Below are 20,923 nucleotides of genomic sequence, written 5' to 3'. Positions count from 1 at the left end.
AATTTCTTCAAATTTACAATCTGATTGGATTTTTTTCTCTACGTCTAGTCCTTGAAAAAACTCCCTTTCTTCTCTCCCTTCGCGAATATTCTCGTGACAAAGAATAATTTTTTTATTAGAAGAGTGAAACTCATGTTTATGGTAATAAATATTATTAGTGAGAAATAAAACTTTACTTTGTACGATCACTTTGTACCGTATTGACTCGCGTTTCAGCGATAGTACAGAGCAATTTTCCTGATGGACTCCTTTATATTCTAATTTCGTCACAAGTATTTTTTTACCCCCGTTCCACAGCATAATTATTCATTTGCGTTGAAAATTCCTTTCAGGGGGAAAATAATAAAATAAAATCGAGAGTATAATGCCAGATTGGACCGAATAGTTCCCCCATCCTATTGTCCTACAATCATTTATTCCGGGGAGAAAAACATGATGAATTACTCTTTACTTAATAACATAATGACATATACCAATCTGGAATATCAATTAATCTGGCTCGTGTATATAAGTAATTAACGTTTTTGATGAAATATTTACTCTACTCATAATAATTATGGAATGTTTGAATATTCATCAAGAGCAGTATTTAGTCGAGAACCCAACGATTGAGTAAATCGCGGAATGATCAACCAACGTAAATTCATATTTACTTAAGTTACTTTCGTTACCCATTTTTTACAAAATTTTTTACGACCTTTCAAAGGTCTGAGGAGGGATAAATGCATAAAAAGGGCATTACGTTGTACCCAATTGATGGATAATAATAAAACTAACTACAGGGATAATATTAAATTAAATTGCAAATCATAAAATTACCTGACAACTAATTTCCTGCGATTTAAACAAATAAAAGAAAATCACCTGCGAATTCGTCGGAGAAAATTACGATACCTTATTTTTCCTCTGAATGAATATTCCAGCATCCCCTATACCTCATTCACCGACAGAAAAAGCGCGAGCATTTACTATTCCCCTAAAAATATTCAGCAAAAAAAACTATTCTTTATTCATTAACATTTTACCGCTTTTTTTCCCAACGAAATCCCAGCACGAGATAAGAAATTACCATTCAACAAAATTGTATCCACAATCATGAAGAAATTGAACCGTCCAATCATTAGAATTCAATTGGAATTCAAATCTATTAAATTCCTCTTTCCCCCCATTTTCTTTCCAGGATCGTTTAATGCCTTCTCTACTTTCCCGGATTAAACTTCGTCTCCACTCCTTCGAAACTAATTCAATCGAACGTAACCAAATTCTCAGGGATAACAACAAGAAACATTCAAGAAGAAACATTTTTACCGTAAAGCAATGCGAACTTAAAAGCTATCCTGATAAATTTAAAAAAACGCCTAGGGATCATCGGGGTCAGAAATAGGTTGGGGGAGGGGGAGAAGGATATTTTTGTGTTGCCTCTGATATCACCCCTCGGGGTGATTGTTATACATGTTGGTGTTGAGAGGGAGAGAGTGCCACCGGTAAAATGCTTTCAAACACGCGGAATAAAACAGAGAAATCGAAACAAAACAAGAATAAAGAGGTGGGGGTTGCAGGGGAGCGGGGGGGGGGAGGCTGGAGGGTGAAAATAAAAATGGCAAGATAGAGGTTGGAGGATAAAGAGAGACACGTGGAATACAAACAAAAGAAATACAACTTAATGCGAAAGCCTGAAGTACAAAAATAGAAGAGTGAACGGAAGCGCGCGGTTTCCCAACGAGGTTGAAACAAAAATAGCGATAGCCCTCTACCTTTGCCTCGTCCCTCCTCACCCCAACTCACATCAATCCCCTTCCCCCCTCCCGCCCCTCACACATATATATGGGGCTATCTATGATAGCTGTGGTGATATTTACATAACGATGAGTGGGATACTGTGGGGGTATTTTCCACTGATGGATAACTGAAATACTATTTGTTGATTTGGTAGTTATATAAAAAAATATATATAGAAGTAAAAAAATTGATGATTATTTGATGTATTTGGTGGGTACGTTATTGGGATTTCTGGTGCGTCGATGGAAAACACTGGGAAGGACCGAGTTATCGGACGAATACGGGTTTTCTTTAATTAAATAAATTTTAATTGAATTTATTGTGTTGAATATTTTTGGGGAAAATTCGGTTTATGATTTTTTGATGGAATGATATTTCATTATTGTTTGGATGATTGAGAATTTGTGAATGAGTGGGGAAAATGGGGGGGGGGGAGTTTTTGGGACTTTATTTTCGGGTGGAGAGGACTGCGTGTGTCAAAAAAACTGCAGGAATGATAAAAATGCCGGACACCGGGAAAATTAGAATTTTTATTTAACATTGATTGTGACATTTCTCTTGGGAAAAAAATAGAATTAAGTGGCGGCGGTGGTTATGATGCCGGTGAACACGGGGTGGGAGGAATGGAGTGGAGAAAAAATTTTACATATACGAGTGCATATGCAAATCAACAGTAACTCGCACATCATCAATTCCCGTGACGGTTAACGGCAGATTATAGTGGCATCTATGACATATACCAGAGAACATTTGTGAGATTTATGATTTTGCCTTGTTAGTTTTGTAATTTATCCCAAAAATTAAGTAACAAAATTATACGACGATAATAATGTTCACTAATTATACGTGCGAATGTTCCATTGTGGGTAATTGGGAGGATTTTGATGAGATCAGGGTACGGAAGTTCGTTTATATATTTTTTTTTATTTAAAGGGTTTCAACCACGAGGTTCATTACATTTTAACATTCATCCTGGTCAAGTATTAATTAATAATATTTAGCAGTTTTATGTTTAAGACACTGAGGAAGACTTTCCCATCATCTGGTGGTAACAAAAGTTGTCTCATTAATTGATTTAATCTAGGGTATCTAGAACTACCCTAAAATGGGGTTGAGATCTTCCTCAAGGTCACCGCATGAACCCTCTGGGGTGCCAAAATATTAAATATATATTTGCTATATACTAAATATATATTAAATATATTTTACTTTCATTTATCCACATTTTCGTGCTCTTCCACCCCTTAAAAAATGAACAACTTCATCCCTGAACAGCTGCCATTTTTTCCTGATCTGCATTTCCATCCCGGGAAGTTTATATTGACATAAAAAATGAAATAATAAACTTGTTATTTCTGTCATTACGAAATTCGTGATGGTTTAACAATCACAAATTAGTACGGGGATAATTAATAAAGTTGTGGGGGCTCTCATTTATGGGGGAAGGTTTAAATGGCCTGAATTCGTATTTTTCATTCTCAATTCCGGTAACGATTTGGACAATACTTGTACTTCACCTGCAATTTCCAACACCCGGTGGATATTTTATTGAATATAATGTACATTTCATTGTCCAGATTTTCATATTTTCAATGGTTGGAAGACATTAAATGTCCAATTACGTTTTTATCGTCCGTTGTTCATTACGTTCATGATTTTTGAATTGATACTAAATGGATCTTCATTTAGGGTGCGACAGAGCTGTATAACAAACCGAAATCAATATTTTTTGTATTGAAATTCATCGGGAGGACTTGAAATCCGTCGAATATTTTTATGGATTTTTTTATCAATGATTGATAGGGAATTGATCGGAGTGGGATTCGAAGCCGGAGTTTCAATGTTATCATAATTAAGTCTAGGAGCGTCACACGCATAGAGTACACTCGATAATACTTATGAATCAATAATCAATTGGTATTCTATTCCAAGCGATCCACAACACGAGATGGCTGCACGCTCCAAATCGATTGAATAATGATATTATTACAAGTGGAACATTCTAATGAAATTTCGAAAGCGGCTCTTTGAACAATACAATTGAATGAATGAGTAATGTCATTATCAAGTAAATCGATTTGATTCGATGCACGTGGACGAAATGCCGGGGCTGTACAGGAAACAAAACTCAACCCCAGCAAAAATCCATCACCCAATGTCACAATTTTTTTTTTCAATTCCAGTGAAACGAGTTGATTAACACTGTCTGGTAATTGATAATGACATTTGCCCGGGGAAAATCTGTATGATACAATATTCCATAGAAATAATTTTATGAAGAATAATTGCCCGGGGTTTCCATTTGAATTAAAATGACTGAATATCTTCTGAGAGGGTGAGATACGATAAAAATGACCAAATGGACACTCTCGATGCTAAATGTTGGCCCGTCCACCCTCCAGATGAGTCCCAAATTATTTAAAAATGCCTGGGTACATGAATATCCCAATTTTTCTATTTGAAAAACATTTAAAGTTCAATATTTCACGAAATTATTTTTTTCTGCGCTAATGAATGGCTTTAAAAATATGAAATCAGCGGGAATTTTTTGGGGGTTGAGTCGAGGGAGAATCCGCCCAACTTTGGGCCTCAGTTCTGTACTGAGCCACAGCGAAAAAATATTTTTTTCGACTAATTTTACTTCACTCAAGCCCATATAATCAATTATTTTTTGTTTGACTCGTAATTACTTTTCCATTAATTATTGGCAATAATATATTACCCCGAATCTTCAAGACAGTTTTAATAATCACAAACCGAGAGCTCGAGAACTACCAGATGAATCCTTTGTAGAGAAACACAAAAAAAATTGCAAAGTGATATTCTCAACATTTTCCTATTTTCATCTATCCTCACTGCAAGCATTTCAATGAAAACTTTTCTACTGAAGAGCTCGACGCTGGTGCGAAGAGAAAGACGGAAAATTTTATTTTTTACCTCAGTTCTATTCGTGAAATCCTGAGGATCTTAAATCATACAGACTTCCTCGTACTCCAAGATCTATCCTGCTTTATTATTTTTCCTTCTGGTTTTTTTTAGTCCCTTTTTTTTCACTCTGCGTTATGTCTGCAGTCTCATTGTAGGAATGAGCCAGAAGAAGACGATGAAACATGTTCAGTAAGGAGAGATCTTAGTGCGGGGTGTGGTCCCCTTGGTTCAGTTACGCTTGCAGGACACGCAACTTTGTGAATTATTGTACCTCTCGAATACTTCTCCATTAAAATCATAAATTTTGAATTCAATAACATTGAGAACTTTGAACTCCATTCCGATGTGGCTTGTAAATTTTTTTAAAGAGAAAATTCCATAGCGGGGGAGGGGGAGAGTGAATTAAAAAATTACCCTTTCGTTTACTGAAGTGTATTGTTGGATATTTTCATTAATTTTTCGATTTTTTTGTGTACATTTCGTTGGATATTATTTTATGCCGCATAAAATGGCGTTTTCGTCATTCGTGGACTGTTGACGTTGCATTTAATGCCGTCGACTGATTCTCAATAGTCATACGCAATTAATTCGGGGTATTTATCGACACATAAAGCACACGATACAAAGACACGAGAGCTCGAAATTTCCAAATTCATAGAATGAATACGGGATATTTATGGAAACCCACCGCATGCGATTTAAAGTTGAAATAAAAATTTGTAATTCTCGTAGAGAGAAAGCACGATACCACCATTTTGTAATCACTATATAGTAATTGTTATGTATGTACATAACCCTGTCAATTTATTTAATATTTTTTAGCCCCGTGTGGTACTGACAACAGCACAAATTGTGACTGTCTGACAAAGACGTTCCGTTTCCACTTAACCCGCCGTAACTACTGAAATTTCGTTTTTTCTCATTCAATTATTGTAAAAAAAAATCTAACTTTCATTTTTATCTTCTCAATGATAACATTTAATTTTGACGTATTAAAAATGTCCGGAAATTACGTTTACCGAGGGACACGGTAATGTCCCTCAAAAATTTCTCCCCTTTTTCCCTCAAAGCTTTGAATCACTTTCTCTGTGAAGTCGTCACTCATCATTAGTGCGGAAAATTGTATAACTAATAGTACTTTCCAACAAAACTCAATCAAATTTACCCCTCAAATATTAGCACAGCCGGTAGTCCTTTGAAATAATTTCCTAAACAAATCAGTGACTTTGTGGCTCCTCCCCCAGTGTCAAGTTCACGCTTATCTCGTGACTCCACCATACAATTCACAATGGAGTCTTCCAGACCAAACAAAGTCTGTTTATCCCGTGATAAAATATTAGTTTTAATTTCCGATGAAAACATTAAAACTCTTGACTGACGAAACTAGATATCTCCACTGTTTAGATATCATATCGAGAAGTGGATATCATTCTCATGAAGCAATTCCTGGTTTCTCGACCTGAGAGACAGAAGAATAAAGAGTCTCGCCGTGCATTCAACTGTAAAAAAAAAAAAAGCTTGAGTCCCTTTCAACGAAATGAAATAGCCGTTCATGACGACATATATAGTCTACATAGGAATGGGGGAGGAGTTTTGCCCCGTTCATACCGATTGGATTTCCATTTTCCAGGAACTAAAAACGATGCGGAAGCCCACCGAATGAAAAGAAGGCCCCCGAAGCGAAAGCGTATTCGGTAGTTTAGTTTGACTTCTCTTTATTCTTTTTCTCTATTTCATCTGCACACGTTTGTGTGTGGAAAGCTCACATAAGTCGATCTCTTTCGAGCACCCTCACTCCCCCATCACTTTTTCTTTCTCTTTTGTTGTCTTTTATGCGATCGTCTTTTTTTATACTATTTTTGTTTCACATGACAAAACTGTCGACAAAAAAAAAATACGAATGAACGGGACACATGTCGGATTGAGATATAAGAGCTTGTGGCAAAGAGCTTGCGGGGGAGACAGGGATGGGGAAAAAAACAGTTCAATGATAGTGTGAAGATGTGTCGAGGGCATTTGGTGGTGTGATTTTTTATGAATTATTTCCGCATTGTTGGGTAATTTTTGGGGGTGAGAAATGTCATTCTGGGGAGGTTTGGGGAAGGGGTAAGGGATGGTCGATGCTGTCTTCCCTTCGATCTTTGGGATGGCGTCGTATACAGTAGAAATTAATTTCTGATGAATGGGAGAGGTCGATAATTCAGTTGCGAAGGGGTAGATGAGTCCATTGTTTAAATTGAACATTTTTTAATTGCATATAATAATGTTTATGGTAATATTGCTGCATAAAATAGTGATTAGTGGTGTTTGTAGCGGGTAGTTGATGTGGTAGTGAAATTAAAATTGAAGTTCTCGAGTTGACCCTTCCCTGCGGTTGCAAATCGCCGGTGTACGCTTTGGTGCACCAATACTGTTACCAACGGTGAGTGAGCTGAAAGAAGAGATGGGGTGGAATTAGGTAAACGGATTAAATAAACCCAATTCACCCTAATTCAATGTTGAACACAATAAAAAAGATGTTAATTATTTCAAAATTAGCGAAGCAAAATTATTTCACTCGAAGTAATTAAAAAAGGGATATTTGATAAATACTTGAAATCAGGACTTGAAGCTGTCTCCACATGTTTTCGGTTCTTCCATTTTCCACCCTAGAGGGTGGTGGATGAACATGGGTTCGTGGAAAAAAAAATATTGTGGGGGAGTACAAAATATGTGTAACAGACTTCGATTGTGTAATTTTTTGGAATTTGTAAATCTCTATGGACCACAAAGGTTGAAGAATTATTGTTATTGTTTTTAAGGGTTGGTTTTACAGATAATTTTTTGGTTAAGACCGAAGAGTATTTATTGTCTCAATCCATCATGTCTACCTTCAACATAAATTTTACCAATTTCTGAATCTCCAAGATTAATTTCCTCCAGTCATGATAAACGTAAATAGAAGCAGTGTAGCATCCCCCTGAATTCGTTGGGGGTCGACTGCCATCTCACATGAAGTGGAAACGCGGGTAGTTTGATCTTGGTTATACTTCGTCGCCTGGAGGTTATGTAAGCAATACTCGGCTCTGGGTTTTCAGCAAAGCCCTACATTAGCATTTATTAATTACACCGTCTCATGAGTCTGTACTTTAGTTGACGCTATCATAGTACCGCCAGTTACTCCTCATTCCCTAATATCTACGCTGGCTCTCTGTTGGCGGTGGTAGTAGCGAGACGGAGACCGTGAGAAGGTGAAATTTTGGTTATATTATATAAATGCAAACTGACTGACACCCTTCTCATATTGTTATCCCATGTAAATTTGCATTTCCAAGGGGTTTGTCTAAAGTAAACTCTCCTACAATTTTTGCTAATTACGAGTTCATTGGGGACATTAATTCTAATCATCAAAGTCATCGCATTGCGAGTGGACATGGGAATTAGTCACAAAGGACTTGCAATTAATGATTTCCAAATAGAAAATTTTTTAATACATAATTACTCCTACTGATGATTCGTTATGAATGGCTATTGGATATTTAACGATCGTGTACTCCATTTGTCGTTGATTTAACCATTGGATATGATCATTAACGAGTGAAAGAAACCCATCGAACGATGGCACCGCCGAATTGCAAAGGGATGGATCATTGAAACTTGCCGTTATCACTATTGAGTTTTTCCTTTTCAATGAGTTTCCCAATAATTGAAGTGGAGATACTCAGTATAAATTTCCCATTTCCCAGCGGCCGTTCATTATTTACATTCATTAAAAAATCGATCATTATTCGGGTAATGAATGATGATCGAATGGATTTATTTCACTGTTGAATTGTAATTAAAGTTGACAAAGTTAACTTCAATTTTGTAAAATCGTTTTACTAGAAAACTCATTTGTTTTTCTCAATGGTTCACTCATTTTTAGTGATAGGATGAATATACTCGGGATATTAATTAAAAATTTGGTGTAATTAAATATTTAACTATCACTGAAGTAAATTTATAACGGACAACGAAAACTCAAGTGGCCACTATGAAAACTGGAGCTAACTGAATGCGAGAGGACGTCTGTTGAAGAGGTAAGGGGAATAGAGAATTGCTCGTGAGACCTGGGCTCAAATGAATTGTTCCACTCTTGGCCATTTCATTATTAATGAGATCCTCGTAAACGGTGAACACTCTGGGGGTGGGCTTTGGGTGGGGATGGAAAACACAAAGGTAGGAACTTTTACCCATTCATACTGAAACCCCCGCCGTGCCAACTGCATGTGCGGTAACACAAATTTGAAAGCTACGGATTATTTTTGATATCTGGGGAAATTTTCCAGTTTTGACAGCCATGAAAGTTTTATAAATAGACTGTGGAATTGGACATAAAATGCATCGAAATGTGCATTCCGTTTTATTCGGAAGGGAATAAACTGGTGGTAATTGGGCTCAGAATATGAGAATTGTCTTTATGAAAAATATTTTTTTTTTATGTTATTTTATTACTGCAATTTCGCTTTTTGTGAAATTCGATGTAATGTTTAATTATTTTGGAAAAATCGAGACCTGGTGGATTGAAATTATTCAATTTTGATTGCAGGTCCCATAAAACTTGTGTGGGCAGAGGAAAATGAAGATGTGGAGTTACCATGCGATGTCACTCCACCAATCATGGACGACAAGGTGGCCATGGTCCTGTGGTTTAAGGATGAAATGGGCCAGGGGATTCCTTTTTATTCGTAAGTCTATGAAATATAATATTCACGCATGCTATCGATTTTAGGGGGATGTTAAGGGGACTTTTCTCTTCTTTAGTCGACATAATAATTTTATATAATACAAACACTATGAAATGCGTACATGAAAAATAGTACACTAGACTTTGCCCTCTAAAGGGCTAATTTATATCCAAAATTCCTGTCCGTCTAGTCAACAAGTGCGGTAAATATTTTCTGATGACTAATTATGTCAATTGATCGGAAGATTTCATTAAATAATTAAATTCACAATGAATTTCCGTAATATCCCAGAAATTTCTCGACGCAAATTCCACTTTTAACTGATTTTTTTACCTCTGTACCGCCCCCAAAAAATATGAATTTTCCTGGAATCGAGAACAATACAATTTTCCTTTGTGAGAGATTTTTCCCTCATGATCGAATTTCCTCCCACGATTAACCACTATATAGTGACCACATCTAACGAATACCCTCGCATGAGGATAAGTGAGTGTAGAAAAAAATATAAATCTACAAATGCAAAAAATATAAAAAAAGAATGAAAATAAATGAATATAAAAATGAGAGAAACCAGGGGGAAACATACGACCGTATACATTTTCCTCTTTTTCTCCCGTGTATACCCTTGTCAACTATGCCAACCCCATAGTGAGTGACTGACATTTCTCTCCGTGTTTTCATTATTCACTTTTTTCATCTCCCTCTCTCCATTGGTATTTTTTTTTTTCTTCTCACTGCATACGTCGCCCGCTGCATTTTATTCAGCGCACGATGAATTTTCATATTTCTTACGCAATTGTTTCACACTCTCATCACCCAGCATTTGCCGTTATTTATATTTTTTGAATATACGTTCATTTTTATGGTTCAATTTTTCATGAAGTGCTGAGAACACTTATTCACATCTCATTTTAGTAAATTTTTTCAAGGCCTGAGGCATTCACGATTCTCTCATTAAGTATTCATACATTTTTCGTGGATTTTCTTTCTTATTTGTGTTATGGTAAACAACAAATGAATTTACGAAAAGGGTGATTGTTTATTTATTTTTTTGTTTGAATACAACAGCAAGACCTAATGCAGAATGACAATTTTCACTACAACATAACATTAAATAATAAAATCTCTGAGTCAGTCGTTTATTCAATTTTTGTAGTTGAAGACTGATGGAAGGGATTAATTATTTTTTAAAAATGAATTCGATCGAAGTCTGGCACCCATTAATCCCTCCAAGTGTGCATTCTTTATTATTTAACACACGTACGTTTCGAGTACCTCCTGTGATTGGGATTTTATCGGAAAATGGCGCCATTCATCAATAATAAAAAATATTCATTTGGTCATATTCACTGTGATTATTTATGAATCGTTACTAAACCTCGTTGATAATGATTTCAGTATTTTTTCAATGAAAATGAATGAAAATATTAATCAGTACATTATTGATGAATTAGTCTGCGATATATGCTTTCGATTATGAATAATTTTGCCATAGAATTTATTAAATAAATTTAAAACAAATATAAATCTCGACACAACCTGCTGTTGCATCATTCCACTGAGCATTCAGGTAATAGTTAATGCTCATAAACGTCTTTTGGAGGATCAATTGAAGGAACAATTTTGCAGAAATTAAAATATGCCTTGTTTGTAATGCCAGTAGACATATAGACATATAAAGGGGTAACGAACTGAGTTTTATTGGCCTGTGCGATATGTAACCGGCAAATTGATGGCTCTGGTTTTAATAGATTGTGATATTTGTTTGATCTTTCTGACAAACAGCACGTGAACCGCCTTTTGATGCATCAATCATGTTATTTATGGTAATACTGTTCCATCGAAATTGATGTTATCTTTCAATTACTCTAATAATCTCCACTCACTACGGTGTGTACCGATGATCATTTATTACTGGTTAATTCCGGAGAGCCAGATGAATCTGTCAGTCCAGATGTCCATCAGGTCCACGGCCTGTCCATGTGGGCTCTCCAAAGTTCTCTGATAATCATGTTGACGTTGTCTTTACCCCTTTATTAATTTTCACGGCGGTTTAAACTATTGGATTATGGGGATTAAGCCCAGATGATTAGTCCCATCAGTAACTGAGGTTCCCTGGTGTGATCCCAACAGGACTTTCCAATGGAAAAAATTTTTTCCTCCCTTCAGCTGAATGTTGGAGACCTCCAGATGAACTCAGCCATAATTCCTCATGGAATTTCCGTAAAAATACTCGACAAGTTGTGCCACATCGGTTCATCTGTCTATGTCTATATATACGCAATTGTGGTGACCCTCTATCGTAGACGTGATGATTACAGTCGATCGAGCAACAAGGACTAAATGGAATGGAGTCTATCCCAATTCGACATAGTCGTTGAGTTTCGAGCATCGCTACAACGTTCACAGCAGATGAACCGTTTGTGGACGTTGGAGAAATTGCTTCTCGGGGTTTTGTTGTGCAAGTGTAAGACGGATAAATTCGACCACCATCATCACCCACCCCCAATACCCAGTGCCTCACATGGCAAGGGATATTTGTTGATCGAGACAACAAACCGATAGTTAATCCAGTACATTCTAAATTGTGTTTTGTTTATCGTCCCTTCATCATCATTCCTCTTTCATTAACGGAGATTGTCGGATAGATCTTGTTGGCCTTGATGGTTTTATTTATAAAATTCTTGTCAAGATTTCATGGTTTTTTTTGCGTGCTAGGGTGATGAGGTAAAGACGGGAAAATATTTTACTGGCATTACGGGGAGATCAAACGATCCTTTGATAGCTTTGATGCAACAATCTTCAAGTTGAAACATAAATCAGGTACGCTCCTGTAGCTTTGTAAGGGTATTGGAATCATTGCACGATGAATTGAACAAACATTTGGAGTTGAAGGAGTTCAATAAAAATTTTGTTTACTTCGTGTTAAGGTGAAACGTGGTGATGGTTAGTTATTGATTCATGAATAACTAACGATAGTTTTTCGACATGAATTCACCCAGATTGGTAAATATGGAATATTCAGAGTGGGAAAATACGCGAAAGTACTGAAGTATAAATTATGGTTTGTTCCACGAAAAAAAAAATCTTTTTGATACTAAAGATTTTGTGGTGGACACGAGAATTTTTCAATTAAATTCATCTAATCGCAAGCGATTTTATCTTTAATTTAAACACCAAACGCGACTAAAATAAATTTGAGTTAATCTTTTTGGGGAGAATAGCTGAATTGTCTGTTTGATTAAAAATTTTAAATTACCCCAACACGATGAACGATTCCGGGATAGAAAATCTTTAAAACTAGTCATCTAAGTAACTTGACTAATGTTACGTTTGAAATTCGATTTTTATCCCAGTATTTTCAGTACAGTTAACAAAGTTCAGCTCCACTCTGCCAGAAAGATAGAAATGAAGTTAGGGTATAAAGAGATAGAATCCTCGAATCGTCGGATTTCGCGCGTTGAATTCCCTTGGGAGAGTGCAGAGGGCTCAAACTTTCCTTGGCGAAACATTTCCAACTACTTGCACACGTTGGTCTTTTCAGAGTTACAGTATCTACACAGATATATACATGTATACATGTATATTCTACACCTATATATTAGCCACAGGAAAACCGGTGGATGTCTGTCTTCCTTTTATTGATTTCATTATTATTGGACTCAGGTTTGCGTCCTCGGGTTTACGGTAGTCGTGGACCTGTCGAATGCAGAATGCGCGGAGAAATATCATTTTAATTCGTATTGAGTTACCTACAACACATTGCTAAGACACATAATCGATATTACAAGACCGGAGCAAAAAAAATCTGATGGAATGGAGTGATCTGCGTGATTTTTGCGCAAATGTCACTCTTCTCAAGTCTATTATGACAACAGACACAGGACATTCCATAGCAAATGGATAAATGACTGATCCTCACTATTTTCCAAATTGATTTCGATTTTTTCCAGAATTAAAATCAACTCCCAATATTTTTTCAATAATTCCAGTTCTCTTCACTTAATTTGAATTTATGACGTGTCAATATTCCTGTGGTTGATTTCCTGAGTTATCTAGAGAAATACTTTGAGGTATTTTGTCATTTTTAATTTGCTGGATAGTTGTACCACAAAATGAACCCGAGTTATTAAAAACATCACATCACAAAAATTGGTAATCGGGAAGTCCTAGAGAAATTGAAGATGAATGGCGGCATTTGCGGAGGGTGAGGTCCAGCCATTGACTCATTTGACACGATATACCTCATATGAGAACAATTCCCCATAAACTAGGATATTCACCCTCCAATAATGTAAAAAAAAAGCCCGCATACACTCGGCGCTCAACAAGTTTCCGATAACATTCACCCCAAATCTAATTTATTTCTTTTCTCTCATATTTCAGTTACGATGCCAGAAAAAATGGTGGGCCCGTACACTTTCCCATATCCAATGATTTGGGTAATCGTGCAATATTTGACATCAGCCATTATCACCATGCAAGCTTGAAAATTCGCAAGGTAACACAGCAGGACCAGGGCTTGTACAGATGTCGTATTGATTTTTTCAATTCACCAACACGTAGTTTTCAAGTGAATCTCACACTGATCGGTAAGAACTCGATTTTCGCATATCTCTTATCATCAGTTGCCTCTCAACGCTACTCGATCAAGATATATAGCTGCCAGATCGATGTACCTTTTTACTTCTTTTTCACATCATATTCGGCAAATAAAATTTTTTATTATCGACCCAGAGTTAGCAAAGTGACTTCCCTTGTAATGCCACAGCGATTTATCGCACTGGTCCTCTCTCAAACTGGTGGGGCTCGTAACTTCTCTTTGGCCTGGGGGGCAGCATTTCCGCTTTGCGCTTCCAACGCTCAGCACAAAACTCTTTTTTTTTTTCCCTCTTCTATCAAACTTTTTTTTTCGCTTCCTCTCTCTTTGAAACGTCGCTTTTAATGACGGAACTTTTCCGTTCCCGTCAACATGCATGAGTGCAGATAACTAAAGTTAATACCGCGATATTTGCCAATGATTTAACTAATCGTTTTCTGGGAGACATTGTCCCCTGAATTGTTGGTAATTGCGGTAGATATTCACTCGAGGATGTGGCAGATAATGAAATATAATTAATTCCCCGTGTGATTATCTTTCAGAACATCCTTCGAAGCCAGTGATTTACGATGCCCAGGGCAGAGAGGTTCAGGGGGTTTCGCGATTCTTCGAGGGATATGATTTGAGACTCACCTGTCAAGTGTCAGGAGGTAAGTTTGGCATTTTAAAATAAAAAAATACCCGACCTTGGGTATCAAACTTTGTCGAAAAAAAGCTCATTTAATTTTAACAATGTTAGTTTGTAAATTTACACCGTGTCGTTAGCAGCATCGTTTAGAGTCGAGTAAATATTGTCATAATTAACGCGAACAAAATTATACCCTGGGCGGCTGAAAAAGTATAATGTCTCTAGTGCTACAAAAGGGAAAGGAAATAGAATTTCACACACGGAATATAAACAAGAGGTATTTTCGTTTATTGTGCGAGATATATGATACACGTGAAAGAAAGCTGAGAAAAGCACGTGCTGGGTGCGGAAATTTTGTTTCCTGAAGGAATAGTTTCACCGGCAAAATGGCACCATAGAAATTACCATAGGAATTACAGACTGTAGACCATGTTGAAGCATTGTCGGTGTCCTCAACGCTCGAATTTATCCTTTGTTAGAATGCCCACAGGAAAAATTGAATCAAATATATATCGTACTTCATTTAAATATATTTTTAATCCCAGTATACTCGATCCTGAGCACACCATAAATTCAAACCGGTAAATCCCAAAGAATAAAATCGTTGAAAGCTATAAAACAATTTTTCTTTGTCATTTAAATTCTAGGACACACACATCGTCCCAGTAGTCGATACGAGATTTCGTCAGGACAGTAGTCAGTGAGCGTTACAGTCCTCCAGTTTAACGATTAATGATCTGTTTGAGTTGAATGTGTTTATTCCGTGCTCACACGAACGAACAAATTTCATAGAAAAACAGCGAATACGCCAGAAAATCCAATTCGATTTTGATTGCATTTGCTATTAGTTTTTGGTCGATTCCATCAATCCTGTGAATGGAATGCTGAATGCTGTATACAACCCCTGCATGATCACGTTTTCGCGTTGCCCGTATCCCCTCACCCCCGGGATATGGTACATTTTACGTTTACAAGTGGCTTCCATGCAATTCTAAATAAACTGCAATTAAGGGTGGAAATGTTGTTTTTCACGAGTCAAGAATGAAAATTCCTTCACTCAAGTGACAAAAAATTTTGAATGATCGATTTGAATATAATGAAAGCCCTTGTTATTTAATTTATATGAAAAAAATTAAGAGGGATCGAGGGAATAACTGCTGGTGGACAAGTACGAACCCAATTGTCCATTACAACTGTTAATTACATTTACATACCTTCGACTATAACTGCGAATTCCCTGATGAATTTCTCATTGTCCCTTTGCCTTCGCGAAAACGTAACCGAGTAAATTGTATTTTGCATGTGACGAAATTGCTTTACATCGGTTTGAAATGGTTTTCACACTGGAAACACGAAATCGACTCGCAAAATTCCTGAATATAATAGTTCCATGTGTGTACGCCTTTATCAAATAAAGGTGCAATAATTACGGTCCAAAAGAGACATTTGCCATTATTACAATGTTATTAGCATCTCGTACATTGGTAGCAATTAATTTACAATTATTAAGGGGATTCCACCGGTGTTTTCCAACCAGAACTATCGTGTAAGAGAATAATGATAATTTCATTTGGCCCATACGAAGTATCTCCCCCAGGGGCAATACGACATTCCCATATATCTAATTGTTCAGCGTACCAGGGTAATATGCATATTTCAATTATTATCGTCCTTATTTCAGGTAAACCAAAACCATTAGTCACGTGGTGGAGGGATGGGGAGCTTCTTGATGAAGATGTTGATGTTCCGGAGATGTCCGGTACGATTTCACTGTCCAGTAAATTCACAGTCAATCATCTGTTTATTGGGAAGGTAACCAGAGCTTTGTGGGGATCTAAGCTGGAGTGCAGAGCACAGTCAGGATCGATATCGAGTCCTGTGGTGAGAGAGGTTCCTTTGGATATTTATCGTAAGTATTGTAATTCAATTAAATGGTCAACTTAGTGATCTTCCTGTCAAGTCCTGATATATCTGCGGTCCGTTGTATTATTCCAAATCAAAACTTGATTAGAATATCATGCGATGCAAAATTGTACCAAAATATTGGGGGACAAAATGGCCCGGAATATTTTGTTACCTTCGAACATCGTTATAACGACGAAATAATTTTTTTTTAATTGGGTTGGACAAAGTGTCGTGCGTGCTAAGTGTGAGGTATAAAATTAAATTACTCAACACAGAAGTAAATCAGGAGCAAAGGGCTTAAATGAGATAAGTCATTTTTTGCTGCGTGAATACGGAAAAAAAATATTCGTAATAAAGAAAGCTTCGTGTGGTACTAGTTGTTTCGGATCGGTAAATAGGATAAAAAAATTTTCCGCAGTCCTTCATTTTATTTCTCTCTTTATTACATCTCATCTGGATTTGTATAACCATGCACGACCATGAAAACAAAGAAAAATCTAACAAGAAGAAATGAAAAAGCTTTACATCGTCGGCCATAAGTGGTTTTTACACGGAGTAATCTCGTGAGGTTGATACGCCTGATTTTATTCTCTCGTCTGTGGCAACGCGATATCATGAAAATAAACTTTACTACTGCTTGGGAAAAAGTGTCCTTTGAAATGTTCCGTTGAAAAAGCTGTGCCCTCATTTCCTCATGTAAACACGTGCAACACTATTGTGTATTCTTCATTGAAAGTACTGGCACGAAGCTGAGCTTGGTTAACTGCATTCACTATATGTGAATCGTATGAAGGATGTGTTAAGGATTTAAAAATACAACGAGGATGAGAAATAATAGTTGTGTAGATGGCACTCTGGTGAATTCCGTATACCGCAATGATACGTTAATATCCTGTTGCCAATGTAAAATGGAGAAAATGAAAAGGCAGGAGAAATATCAAAGAGGAAATTGAATCTGGCGTTTTGATCTCCGCTTTGCCTTCCAACTAAAAGCCTTGTCAATGCTTCATGGCATTAGGATTTAATCGAAATCGATAGCATAATTTCATCAAAGTGAATATTTAGCCTGCCATAAATGTGAGTCATCAATAACCTTCTTGCCGCCGCAAAGTGATAATGTTATAAAATTTGTAAACAATATAGTGAGTGCCACAAGATGTAGCCCTTGAGTGATAGCAAACATCAGCATTTTTTTCTAGAAATGTTATCAAGTTTTTAAATTTTAGAAAAATTTATTTCATAAACTATGCGAACTGATAGTTTTCTCCATGACCCGAAAATGATTGAATCATTTCGGTCAGATGCATTTACTTCTGGCTCTGTATAATATTCTCTTAAAATTTTATTGGTAATGCTGCAAACTTCAGAAATGGGCACAAAGAAATATTCAAAAATAGTGGACGACGTAAAAGGGTAAAGACGAAACGGAAGTGAGATAAATTCCAGTCATCATTTTGGTGCTTCTTAAACTCTCCTTTGTCGGTTTAAGAATTTCTCGGAAGTTCCTCCGGTAGAGTATAAAAATATTATGGACCCACGTTGCGGGAGTTGCACTGTGACCCTTTTTTTTTCGCATTTACATTTCCGTCGTGGGCTTGTAGCCCACTGAGTATGAGTATCTATTCATACACTTTTCCGAGGTAAATTTACTCAAGTTATCCGCAGATAAATATTTCTAGAAATTCAAGGGAAACCTGAAGTGGGACAAATACGGATTAAATTGATTGCCTCAGGAGCTAATTAATAAAGGAAACCGGACAAGGTAATCAACATCACGGGGGATTAATCATCTGAACGTTCCGAACGCATTTACGTTATGAGATAGAAATTTATTGACGAACCAATTTACGGAAATCGAGATACTTACATAAATACGTAACGACGGGGGGTGGTCCTGACGCAAGTTGGGGGAGTGTTATTTCTTATTCAGTATTTATTCAGAGGCTTCTTTAATTGGTAAGAGCACCAGTCCATGTTTCATTCACAATTTGAATCAGCTCAAAGAAATAGATGTAATTGAAAGACGACGGGTGCCATAAAATTACCGGGTGAAGTATCGAAATAGTTTACTACCACTTTATAGATTCCACAGCCGAACGATTTATTTATTTAAGGGCTCTACCCCCCTCCAACGACTTCACCATTATTACACCCATCGATTGTTTATTTGAGAACTTTTTCACCCGTCGATTTTTATTGTCCTGAATTTTCCTCTAAAAATTAAATACCCTTTTTCTACTCTCAGTAAAATGTCCTCCGAAATCATAACTTCCATAAAAGCCCTGATTTCCTCCCCAAAAATAACAACATTTTTTTTTTCCTGCATAAACCAAACCCTCTCCCCCTTTGAAGCCCATCTAAAACTCATCTATCCTTCCATTTATACCTCGCAATTCTGAAAATCCTTCGTGATGTCGATAAAACTGAGATAGCTTAATTTACAGCTGATTGCGGTCCAAGTTACCGCCAGGCTGTCCTCGAAGAACTGCTGCCAGAAATCGTGAAACGACTTTTCCTCAATTCGTGTGTTAAATCCTTCCCCTCCTCTCCTCACCACCGTCTCCCCCCCTTCCCCCTTGCCACTCTCTCCCAAACCCCCCCTGCAGTACAAACCGTAGACGTATCTGCAATACCAATACACATTGGACTAGAACTTCCACAGCGAAAGCATCAGTAAAAAAAAAGGATCAATAGCGATAATATTTTGCGCCAACTTTACAGCATGTAGAGGTCTGTATTCTATAGTCAGGAGGCGCCAGGCGTACATTTTCGACGAGTTTTCCATAGTTGAATGAAAGGGGGAGGGAGTAGGGGGGGGACAATAATCCCGTGGATTTGATTCGTCGTATAAATCAGTGGCACTCCTGAATTCGATTCATCTTCGACAGAGCCACTTTATCTCCTCGTAATTCATTAATTCAACTAGTTCGGAAAATTCAATAAATTAAGGTATTAACTGGGTATATTATATACCGTTGAAGATTGTTGAAGATAAGTCGAGTAATTAAATATTGAATTCCGGTTGAGTGACAATACGGGGAATTTTCGAGTGGAATTTGGCGAAAAGTTTGGGGGTAACTGGGGTTGTTTTGGAGTGGAAGGTTTTTGAGGGTTGAAATTCAAGTTTTTGGATTTTATAGGGTATGTATCATATATAGTTTAATGTATGGTACGTAAAATATTAGGTAGGAATGAAAAATGAAGGGAATGAAGGGAATACCCGGATAATTAAATTTGAATCATCGATAAATTGCATATGATAAAAATATGTGTAAAAAGAGGGAATTTTCACTTTTTTCATTGACATACTTTTTTCTCTGATTTTAGTGAAGCCTGTTGCAGTGAAAATACGCCTCAATGACGACTTCATTCTCGCTGGGCATCCAATAGCTGCGGTATGTGAAACATGGGGCAGCTGGCCAGCCGCTACCCTGGCATGGAGTCTCGGTGGACTAAAATTCCGTGACCCAAGTGTAGCGACAACCCAACGAAGCAATTCCACGCTGAGTAAACTTGCTCTTGTACTTGATCGCGATGACGATGGCAAAGAGTTGAGTTGTACAGCGGTCAATCACAATTTTCCTGGTGGTGAGCTCAAAGAGATTCGTCAACTTCGAGTTGCCTGTGAGTTGATGATATTGTCCACTATTATTTCATTTTTTGTTCTACCCCAACAATTTGTATCCTCGGGCTATTGCACAAACGCAAAGTAAATCCCCGGTTGAATCGAAAAATAATCCATTTACTTGACTGATTTCATTTTCGAAACGATTGCAGTTTCAATAATGAAAAAAAAAAGATGATGGAAATTGGGGGGGGGGGGGGGATAAAAAAAAATTGGTGGAAGATAGAAGGGAACGAAATCTAGGTACTGGACTTTACTTTTACGCTCACGAACGATAATGCCCCAGGGGAATATATACTTCAAAGCTTTGGGTGGTGGAGAAAGAGAGAAAATATCGGTGTAAAAGTGAGGTAGAGAGAGCCATTTACCTCCGGCCAATTTCATCCACCGACGAGTGTTCGTGGCCTAAAATTTGCTGGATCGGTGACCAGTAGCAGTCGTCCAGCAATTTTCCATGACATTTTCCCCCTGATGAGTGAACTTTTAGAATTTGATTTCTCAGTCTGAGGAAAAATTGTCCTTCATCACTCCGTACATCCTATTTATTCTCATTTTTATTTCAATTTACTCCTCAATCTCCCACCGTTGTTTATTGAATTTATAATTCTTGAAACAAGAATTAGGGAAGTTTGTGTTGTTGGATCAAACTCCAGGGTGTTCACAAATGTACTGGAATACCATCCCCTTGTCCATTGAGTAGAGGAGTGAGAGGAAACAAAGTTGGGAGGAACCAACCAACTACGGCAACGTCC

At 37.1% G+C, this 20,923-nt stretch overlaps 1 protein-coding gene across 3 annotated transcripts in view; it reads left to right on the top strand.

Annotated features, from left to right (window-relative positions):
- LOC135170120 (hemicentin-1-like) overlaps positions 1–20,923 on the top strand; it is a 152,717-nt gene that overhangs the window by 26,911 nt on the left and 104,883 nt on the right. For all 3 annotated transcript variants that reach the window (XM_064135652.1, XM_064135653.1, XM_064135651.1), the window contains exons 4-8: positions 9,275–9,413; positions 13,800–14,005; positions 14,556–14,663; positions 16,323–16,550; positions 19,874–20,170. In XM_064135652.1, coding sequence (XP_063991722.1) covers positions 9,275–9,413; positions 13,800–14,005; positions 14,556–14,663; positions 16,323–16,550; positions 19,874–20,170 — 978 coding nt within the window. The remainder of the gene's footprint in view (positions 1–9,274; positions 9,414–13,799; positions 14,006–14,555; positions 14,664–16,322; positions 16,551–19,873; positions 20,171–20,923) is intronic.

This window comes from Diachasmimorpha longicaudata, chromosome 16, assembly GCF_034640455.1.
Source record: "Diachasmimorpha longicaudata isolate KC_UGA_2023 chromosome 16, iyDiaLong2, whole genome shotgun sequence".
Taxonomy (NCBI): Eukaryota; Metazoa; Arthropoda; class Insecta; order Hymenoptera; family Braconidae; genus Diachasmimorpha; species Diachasmimorpha longicaudata.
Note: the sequence above shows the minus strand (reverse complement) of the source record. Positions and strands in the feature narration are given on the sequence as shown.